The 11426-nt window shown below is 33.0% G+C and overlaps 1 protein-coding gene across 5 annotated transcripts in view; it reads left to right on the plus strand.

Moving 5' to 3' along the window:
* Positions 1–11216, plus strand: part of LOC132564470 (polyphosphoinositide phosphatase-like) — a 28647-nt gene extending 17431 nt beyond the window's left edge. The window contains exons 21-25 of one of the 5 annotated variants that reach the window (XR_009554883.1): positions 2659–2750; positions 3744–3845; positions 4878–5158; positions 9534–9678; positions 10947–11216. Coding sequence is in view for 1 of the 5 variants with exons in the window: in XM_060229121.1 (XP_060085104.1) it covers positions 2659–2750; positions 3744–3845; positions 4878–5055 (372 nt within the window). In the remaining 4 variants the exon portion in view is untranslated. Of the gene's footprint in view, positions 1–2658; positions 2751–3743; positions 3846–4877; positions 7260–9533; positions 9679–10946 lie in introns of those variants that run through there. The other 4 variants (XR_009554882.1, XR_009554881.1, XR_009554884.1 and 1 more) reach the window with 4 other exon arrangements.
* The last annotated feature ends 210 nt before the right edge of the window (positions 11217–11426 follow it).

Below are 11426 nucleotides of genomic sequence, written 5' to 3' on the forward strand. Positions count from 1 at the left end.
TGGAAACATAGAAATATATACCACATAGTAAAAAACTGCTAAATGATGCAGCCTCCATGATATGATTCTGTAAAATTCTATTAGCATCAATAATGTAAATCTTGCAAATATTTTTTAGTTTTTCTCACATAAGACTATGGCATTCTATTAGTTTCTGTCACATAATGTTGTGACAATCTTATAGCTTTTATATAAGGTTGTGACATTCCTTTAGTTTGTCTTGCATAATACTGTGACATTATATTTGCTTCTGTTTCTAAGGTCACAAAATTCTTTTAGCCTTCAGTACATATACTGTATTAGCATTCATGCCATAAGTTTGTAGTATTCTGTTAGCTTCAGTTACACAAGCTGTATGATTCTATAATCTTCTATCACACAAGCTGTATGATTCTATAATCTTCTATCACACAAGTTGTATGATTCTATAATCTTCTATCACACAAGCTGTGAGATTCTATAATCTTCTATCACACAAGTATGATTCTATAATCTTCTATCACACAAGCTGTATGATTCTATAATCTTCTATCACACAAGCTGTATGATTCTATAATCTTCTATCACACAAGCTGTGAGATTCTATAATCTTCTATCACACAAGTAAGATTCTATAATCTTCTATCACACAAGCTGTGAGATTCTATAATCTTCTATCACACAAGCTGTGAGATTCTATAATCTTCTATCACACAAGCTGATTCTATAATCTTCTATCACACAAGCTGTATGATTCTATAATCTTCTATCACACAAGCTGTATGATTCTATAATCTTCTATCACACAAGTTGTATGATTCTATAATCTTCTATCACACAAGCTGTATGATTCTATAATCTTCTATCACACAAGTTGTATGATTCTATAATCTTCTATCACACAAGTTGTATGATTCTATAATCTTCTATCACACAAGCTGTATGATTCTGTAATCTTCTATCACACAAGTATGATTCTATAATCTTCTATCACACAAGCTGTATGATTCTATAATCTTCTATCACACAAGCTGTGAGATTCTATAATCTTCTATCACACAAGTATGATTCTATAATCTTCTATCACACAAGTTGTAAGATTCTATAATCTTCTATCACACAAGCTGTATGATTCTATAATCTTCTATCACACAAGTTGTATGATTCTGTAATCTTCTATCACACAAGTTGTAAGATTCTATAATCTTCTATCACACAAGCTGTATGATTCTATAATCTTCTATCACACAAGCTGTAAGATTCTATAATCTTCTATCACACAAGTAAGATTCTGTAATCTTCTATCACACAAGCTGTATGATTCTATAATCTTCTATCACACAAGTTGTATGATTCTGTAATCTTCTATCACACAAGTTGTAATCTTCTATCACACAAGTATGATTCTATAATCTTCTATCACACAAGCTGTATGATTCTATAATCTTCTATCACACAAGCTGTGAGATTCTATAATCTTCTATCACACAAGCTGTATGATTCTATAATCTTCTATCACACAAGCTGTATGATTCTATAATCTTCTATCACACAAGTTGTAAGATTCTATAATCTTCTATCACACAAGTAAGATTCTATAATCTTCTATCACACAAGTTGTAAGATTCTATAATCTTCTATCACACAAGTTGTATGATTCTATAATCTTCTATCACACAAGCTCTATAATCTTCTATCACACAAGCTGTATGATTCTATAATCTTCTATCACACAAGTTGTAAGATTCTATAATCTTCTATCACACAAGTTGTAAGATTCTATACGCTTCAGTCACTTAAACTGTATAAGATTATATTGACTTAAGTCCGATAAGCTGTAAGATTATTTTAGCCTCAGTCACACAAACTGTAAGATTCTATAATATTTGGTCACACAAACTGTAAGATTCTATCAGATTTGGTCACACAAGCTGTAAGATTCTATCAGATTTGGTCACACAAGATTCAGGATTCTTTCAGATTTGGTCACACAAGCTGTAAGATTCTATCAGATTTGGTCACACGAGCTGTAAAATTTGATCAATTTGGTCACACAAGCTGTAAAATTTTATCAATTTGGTCATACAAGCTGTAAGATTTTATTATCATCAGTCATACAAGCTGTAAGATTTTATTATCATCAGTCATACAAGCTGTAAGATTTTATTATCATCAGTCATACAAGCTGTAAGATTTTATTATCATCAGTCATACAAGCTGTAAAATTTTATCAATTTGGTCATACAAGCTGTAAGATTTTATTATCATCAGTCATACAAGCTGTAAGATTTTATTATCATCAGTCATACAAGCTGTAAGATTTTATTATCATCAGTCATACAAGCTGTAAGATTTTATTATCATCAGTCATACAAGCTGTAAGATTTTATTATCATCAGTCATACAAGCTGTAAGATTTTATTATCATCAGTCATACAAGCTGTAAAATTTTATCAATTTGGTCATACAAGCTGTAAGATTTTATTATCATCAGTCATACAAGCTGTAAGATTCCATTACGTTTGGTCAAATAAGCTGTAAGATTCTTTAAATATCTAAGAAATAAAGCTTCTGTCACATGAGTTTCAATACTTTTCATTGCCTTGCATGCAAATTGAAAATAGTTTTGTTTTTAGACTTTAGGTTCATTTGTAATGTATAAGATGATGATCATTGTAGAAGCTGCAGGAGAAGCTCGGACAGGATACAAAAAGTGACTATGGGATCGATCTGGGAGAACCACGCACATATGACATGAATAAGTATAAAAGGTACTGGTATTGTTTTAGGAAAGAATGATTAAATATATACATGTAGTCTCCCATATACATGTATGAGGAAGTGCAAGTTGTATTTCTTAGAAATGACCTGGTATGACAGGGTAATGTCCTATGTAGGTAGATACAAGATATTTTGTTTACTGGCTGTATTCCTAATATAGCCAGGGTCATTATGGGATGGGGTCTACTTGTTGTGTCTGAAGGCTACCTTGCAAAAAAAAACATTTTAGATGTCTACCTCATAAAAATGTCGCCAGATCACTGAGGTTTGTTAATGAGAATACCCGGCAATGGAAGGAGTCACACAAACAGAAAACCTGTCAACCAACCAACCAAATACATCATACTACATAGAGTAACTGGGGTGAAGTGTCTTGCCCAAAAACACAACCATGACGGAACACAGGGCACTTGTTCTAGGCTTTCTGAGAAAGACACACCATTTCAAGACGAAATCAAGCCACCAACTTTGCACTGTCACCTGATGTTGCAGAGCCTGATACTCTACCAACTGAAATACAAGAGTAAGAAAAATATGAGAAAGCTTCGAATGTAATACTTTTGTTAAAAACAAGAAGAAGAAAAACTCCAGCCAGTTTGTTAACATAGATAATTTATCTTTTACTTATGCACACTATTATCACTCAGGAAGCTGAGAAACCAACCATTCGGTACTGTTGTTGTTTCCTTGGGCAAGACACTTTATTACAATTACTTTGGATGATGGTTGATTGGCATCTCATATCTTGTTCAAGGCAGTAGGCACCAGTAAATACAAGGAAACTTGGCCTCAATATGACCCATGCTGTTCACAGATCGATAAATCTAACAAATTGAAAATCCTAGAGCTCAATTTATCACTTTATAATTTAACATCATCCTGGTATAACAAAATACCATCAAGGTGCATTTTTGATTCATTAACAATATGGTCATTTTTTATTTTGCAACTTTGATAAGAGTTTAATGTATTCTTCCTGGCAGATATGTAAATCTTGGTCGTGCATGCTTGAGCAAAGCAGACCTGCTGGACACTGGCTACTGGAACAGGGACTGGACCAGTCAGTGTAACAGAGTTATGGACATGTAAGTTTTTATTGATGAGGATGTAGATATCTAAGTTTTATGTGATAGACAATGTCATCCACTTACTGTAAAATTGTTCATTTGGAGGGAATCTGTTTTTTGTTAATTTGGAAGTTGGAAGAAAATTGTGAAAAAAATTAGATTAAACTGCCCATATTGACAATAATTTGCATTGTTAACCTATAGGTTTTTGTTCACTGCTTTGGTGATTCTCCTATGTATATTAATTGTTTTGGAAATTTGATTTCAAATTCAAATAAAAAAATTCCTTGGTTATGTTTAAAAATACTCAGATGAACTAGAACAATGCCATGGCTGTATGATGTGTTATACAAACATTTTCCACATTGAATGGATCTTAAATGGAAACTAAGATTCTCTGCACAAGAAGTCAATGTTGATTAAACAGTTAGATGTTGATGGCTTTACGATCATCAATAAGAATTTTCACATATGCATTTACAAGGATTAATCAACACTTTTACTATAACCAACATCAAGGATATTAATTTGGTTAGTGTAAAGAGAAAACAAACCTGATTCTTGATAGACTGTGGAGGAAAATCCATCCCCTTTACTTTAAGATTTTGATGAAAACAGCAAAAATTTGAACTTTCTAAGCAACATTTATGATATTGTATCAGCATTATTTGGGCCTTCATTAATGATGTGTTTCCTGTCTTTGTGTAATTTGAAAAAAATGGTTAATTAAATTGATGAAAAAAAATTTGATCAATAGTAAGCATAATGATTTTCATTAACACCCCCAATGCTTAATTAGGGGGTAGTGGGCACATAGTGTTGTTCCTGTTTGTCTGTCACACTGTAAATTGTTACATATCAGTATGATCATGTCTTGAAAACCTCTAAACAGGCTTTGGTCATATTTACACCAAGGTATCATTACATCATGTTCTACACCTGATCAGAAGCTGATTTGCATAGGAGCTAGAGCATTCTCTTCTTACAGCATATTTTCTAATTTAATATGTATGTTTGAAGTGCTGTCACATGTTATCTTTGTTGATATAGAGACGTTGCCAGTGTGTTCAAGCTGGGAAGTAGTTATGAAGTGGAACCACCACCAGTGAACAAACAAGATCAGCTGCTGTATCAGAAATATGTCATGTGTGGAAAGAAGGGTGCAACAAATCCTTCAAAGGACCAACTGCGATTTTACAAACGTTACATTTCCAAGAATTTGCGATGAACCAGTCTTCAAAAATTCTTCATAATCACACTGCCAAGATTTTCATCAAAATTCAATACACTCAAATTACAGAAAAATGGGATTCATTATATACAGCAAACAGGTATATTTACCATATTAGGTAATAAGGTGATTGTTAATTGTTAGATTTTTTCATTCCATCATTTTTTCACAAACCATAAATGTTTGCAAAACTATTTTAAGAAATTTAACTCATCATTTGATTTCTGAAATATATTTAAAACTTTCAGTTTAGAAATTCTAGCACTTGAGCTTGAGGACTAGAACTGCATCAGATTTGATAGAAGATATCCATACCTTCATGATAATAATGTTCAGTTGCAGATCTAAGTTCGGAGAGAGGATGGACAATTTAAATCTAAATTGGAAATAAGAGGCATTTTTTCTGTCAAAATAAGAATTACGTGCTATGTGTTTTTTTCCACATGTACTTCTTGGTCACTTTAAGCTAAGTGAAGCATCTCTGTGATTTAGTGATGTCATCAGAAATGGAAATTCAGTCACATATCCGATACTCATGTCAATCATTTCAGGTGAGCGAATTTGAGGTCGGATTTGTGGATATTTCAAAGAAAATTACTGGTTTTTCACCGGTGAGTTTTTCTGTAGATCTTAGAGTATGAACACATTTCAAGCCTTCTATGTACTTGTTTGGTGACAGGTCATCAACATAGCATAGCTAGCGAAAAATTATTCTCAAGGGGTCCGAAACTAATGTGCCAAGGACATGCTGATCAAGAGCAAAATCATTTGATAAGGTGACCGAAAGTGTTTTCTTATTTAATTTAAGCATTTTTATTCATCTGTACATTCTATTTGATCTCAACATTATAATTCATCAAAACAATATGTGTTCAAGTTTCATACAAATATTTGTGGACCAAAATATTTGCTTGTTTGATTTATAAAATATATGAACTATTGTTGCTATTCTATGTCCGGTAAGTGATGATATAGTTAATCATTCTGATTGACAGATAATTGCCAATGGTAGCGTTTTCTTGTCATATGTAATTGTTTAATTCCAGCTTATTGCCAAATTTCAGCTAATTGTTTCTTGTGTTCATCATTGGGTGTACATCCTTTTTGATACAAATAACTAAAATGAACATAACTAGTATTCTGTTATTAATGAGAATGATATCTACTATAGAAACCAAGTATTAAAATTGTTTGATGTTCATCTTCAGAAAGAAGGATATAACTAATCTGCCCAACTACCAAGTTCAAATATTTTTTTTTATTTCTTTCCTACTGATCAAATCCATGAATGTCAACAACCCCAATAAAGGTTTTCCTTTCAAAATATACTTTTCATATTTGATTTTACGTGTATAATGATAAAATTTGAATTTTTACGATGAAATATATGCATTTGATATGTTAAAGTATAGCTTAATACTTCAGATTTTTATGGAGTAATACATAAACACTCCTAATTTTTCATGTCAGCATGTCTTTTGTTAGGACAGATGTTTCCTCATAGATTGCTGATATGTTGACTGAATATATGCCATGTTGTACCAATAATTTATTGTGTTGAGGGTTAAACAGAATGAACTGTTAACTGATACAAAATATATATTATTATGATATTATTTATAAAACTCCAATCAAACATTTTGACAGGCCACAGTATGATTCAGCATTGTTCCTCTGTCTGTCATAAAGTTTTATTTGTATGCAGATCTCCTCCAATGGTTAGACTTAATCACCAGGACATCAAGTTTGTTTTTAAAACTGCAGTTTGATTCAATTGTATTTAGAAGAGTTTTGATCCTTGTTTTAGGTCATACATAATGTTGTTCAGAGATCTCACTCAATCATTTTTCAAATTTGATTATGATTAGTTTTTAGAGGAGTTATTGCCCTTTGATTTTAGTTTTTCAGTTTTCAACCAGTTTATTTGAAACTTAGAGGGTTTTATTACAATGGCATGAAAATGTAGTTTTGACTGGCATTTGGCCTTGGGAAACATCTCAATGGAATGCTTCCAACACTTCTCTGAAATAGTTTTGCTATTTACTGATATGTCATGAAAGTACTGTATAATGGCTTTGGTATTGATAAATGATGTGTAACTAAATTATTGAAAGGGATCAGTGCAATGTGATTATTTAATATCTAAATGTTACATATTCCTGTATATTAAAACCCAAATGGGTGCTCTGCTGATAGTGAAAGATTGCTTATGTTGTAATTAAATAAACAACTCTTAAATATATACTAATCCAGAAGTCCCTTAAATTAAGACAAAGGTTGGTTTTGCTAAAAAATATTCTTTTATTGTTTAGGTATCTTAAAAAGACTGATGTTTAAGTGTAAAAATGTATATAAATGTTATAATGATCTCAGAAATGTGTACTAATATAATATTAGATGTATACATTGAATGCTGAATGACCCCCCACCCCCCACCCCCACCCCCAAGTCCATGCAGCTGCCCTCAAATCCCCAACCCCAAAACCGCTTGCTTCCCTTCCCACAGAAAGGTCAGTAGGCAATTTAAGGAGTATATATTTTCATCCCTTGTAACTGTCCCACTTGATTGATGACGGCGGACAAAAAAATGAAAAAAAATTTTTTTTTGAGAAAAGTTTTATATGTAAATGACAATGAATAAAAGCATACAATTATAGAAAGATGTTTTCTTCAAATTCTTTATCATCACATATATATCATTATACAAAAACAATAATTTACAAATGAATATTTCTGTAACAATGCATTTTCATTTTTGTTTTGATAAGAAATTTGCTTTAGTTTAACACATATTGAAAACCAACAAATATTTAAAATGTTGACGGAAATCTTCTGGAAAATATCAGTATATTTCATAAGGTGTACTAAAGCCACTTTGCCAAAGAAAGTTTTTTTCTCACATTTTAAAATATTACGATGGCAGATAATTATTTATTAACTTAATGGGATGAATAATAATTGAAAGTGTTACTTTTCTGTATCGACTTGCATTCAACAATTTATAACCTTGTACATTTAAAAAAAGAAAAAAAAATTAGCACATGCTTCAATTGACATGCAATCTTCAAAATGGGAAAGAGAAAAAAATAGTTTAAAGGCACTTTAGAGCTGTGAATTGTCCATCTATCAAACTGCAGTCAAATGAGAAGCTATTATTTACTTATAGAATTAAAAACGCCAAAATCACAGTCAAAGTTGTAAATGGGAGTTTTCGAAATTATTCTTGTAACTGATTAGAACAAAGTAACCACCTATATCATTGAAATAAACTGAAAAGGTGTCATGATTACTGAATAAACAAAAATACAATATAAAATAAGAAATTGATTAAAACAAGAGGCCCAGAGGGCCTGTATTGCTCACCTGGATCTTTATCACCAACTGTACAATATCTGTGCATATGTTCCACAGTAGATGCTTAAAGCGATATGATAAATTACTCAATATGGGTTCTGTCCCTTAGTGGTCAGCCCCCTCATCTGTGCAATGTTGAATTTAGACTTTCTTATGATGTTTCCAGTTAAATTTAATTGATAGCTTTCTTTGAAATCAAGGAAAGAAGATGGTCAAACAATATAGCAGAAAAACTCTTAGTTATAACTGGATGGATGACCCAGGACAGCAGAAGCTTACTTGCCCTTTAGATCATTGTTTACAAACACAGATACAACTCATTTTAGACTTGTACAAGTCAACAATATATAGCAACAATTAAATGTAAAGACAGGAAACATTAAACTACATTTGATTATTAACCATAATCCTAACTCAAAACCAATAATAAGGCCTTTCATGCATGTCATTAGTCAGTTAAGCCCTGCCCACTGGAGATCTACTGATAACAGTTTACTGTAGACCTATAAACACTGCATAGCAAATGACTTCAACTTAGAATTTCTACTATAATTATGAAGAATCTTACATCAAAACGAAGCTCTTGCAATTTCCTTTCCGATCATGTTTTCTTTATTTTAATGCCGTGAATAGAACATAAGCAATTGGCTCACATGTAATTTTTTCACTGTGTAACATTACTTATCCCAAGCATAGCATTACTTATCCCAAACCCTCCAGACCTCCAGTGGACGTGGCCCAATCTATTTTTTTGGGAACAGTGTGATGCCACTGTGAAAGGTCTTTATAATTTTGTACAAATCATGCCAAGAAAACTCCCAGCCAAATATGTCCCATTCATTAAGTCAGGAAGGTTCTACATATTTGTGTATATGCCTTTACTGTCAATATCACTATCCTAGATGTTTTGGATAATCTGAAAATTTCATTTAAAGGTTTAACACATTTGACCCCTGTGACCTTGACTATGGGTCAAGGTCATTTCTTTTTGCAAACTTTCTTGGACTTCATAAAAGGAACATACTGACCAAATATAATGATTCTAGGTGTTCCGGTATTTTGGAAGAAGTCGTTTAAATGTTTTAACACATTTGATAACTCTACGCTTTTCGGTATTTCAGAAGAAGTTGTTTAAATGAAAAGTTGACGGACACAGGACGGACAGACGACGGACAGGCAGACGACGGACACCACGCTATGGCATAAGCTCAATTGGCCCTTTGGTAAATCTTTTTTCACTGAAGAATCCAACAGATGGAAATTAAGGTCAATGCAGTACTCCAATGATACCTTTCTACTCTTACATTATAATTATCTAAAAAGAAATCCAAAAACCGTTTTTCCTTTGCTAAACATTAATCTGTGAATAAGGATTAGCAAATTTGATAATATGAAATATACCACAAATCACAATTTGATACAAAATTCTAAAAATTACTTACTGTAAACCGAAGCACATTATATGTACCAGATATGTATAAAAATACTTTAAATCATCATTTGCTGATTATTATGTGTTGCCTTTTGTTATTTATGTCCTATAATGAAGCTTATATGATACGCAAATCATCATTCGAACTAGTGATCAACTATATGCATACTAAAAAAATTGGAAACATGAACAAGTATGTGCACCATTTAAAGTACATTTTAAAAGATGAAAAGAGGAAAAAGGAGGAAGATTTTTGAACTTGTATGGAAACACGATGTCCCTAACATAGACAACACTTGTACTGGTATGGAAACACGATGTCCCTGACATAGACGACACTTGTACTGGTATGGAAACACGACGTCCCTGACATAGACGACACTTGTACTGGTATGGAAACACGATGTCCCTGACATAGACGACACTTGTACTGGTATGGAAACACGATGTCCCTGACATAGACGACACTTGTACTGGTATGGAAACACGATGTCCCTGACATAGACGACACTTGTACTGGTATGGACATAGAACACGATGTCCCTGACATAGACGACACTTGTACTGGTATGGAAACACGATGTCCCTGACATAGACGACACTTGTACTGGTATGGAAACACGATGTCCCTGACATAGACGACACTTGTACTGGTATGGAAACACGACGTCCCTGACATAGACGACACTTGTACTGGTATGGAAACACGACGTCCCTGACAAAGACGACACTTGTACTGGTATGGAAACACGACGTCCCTGACATAGACGACACTTGTACTGGTATGGAAACACGATGTCCCTGACATAGACGACACTTGTACTGGTATGGAAACACGACGTCCATGACATAGACGACACTTGTACTGGTATGGAAACACGATGTCCCTGACATAGACGACACTTGTACTGGTATGGAAACACGACATCCCTGACATAGACGACACTTGTACTTGTGATTCTGCGGTCATTCTGCGGTCATTCACTAGTTATTGGAAGGCATGATTCATCAGAATAGGAACAATATGTGTGAAACATTGTCTCTGATTTGTGACTTTCACTGTCTTCTTTAATGATGTAAATTCCTTTGTTTTTTTTCACAGATCTCCATCAGTCTGAACCGTGTCAGCTTGCACTTCCCATACGCTTCTTTATCAGGATAAAGCTCACATCTCTGAAGCTGCCTCTACTCAACCGCCTACTTGCCTTCCACAAAGGGGTGGGGTGGGGGTCAGTCAGCAGTATGTTTTTACATTCTGTAATCATCCCATCTGATTGATGCCAGATGGCAGTAATTGAAAACCATCATTTTGGGGAGAAAGTTTAATAATGATGACAATGGCAATTGCAGTGATGAATAAAAATACACGATTATTTTTCAAAAAATGTTTTGTTAAGGTTAGTTATAATGTATATATATATATATAATATGAATATTTCTGAAACAGTTGATTAATGATATGCAAAAAGCTTTAATGTAACACATGTTGAGAAATAACAAGATTTAAAAAATGTTGACAAAAATTACAAATAAGGTTAAATGGAGAGTAAGCTTACAATGATACTGTAGTGTACAATTAGTT

Source organism: Ylistrum balloti, unplaced genomic scaffold, assembly GCF_031769215.1.
Source record: "Ylistrum balloti isolate Yb309-2 unplaced genomic scaffold, AGI_CSIRO_Ybal_v1 Utg372288, whole genome shotgun sequence".
Classification (NCBI taxonomy): domain Eukaryota; kingdom Metazoa; phylum Mollusca; class Bivalvia; order Pectinida; family Pectinidae; genus Ylistrum; species Ylistrum balloti.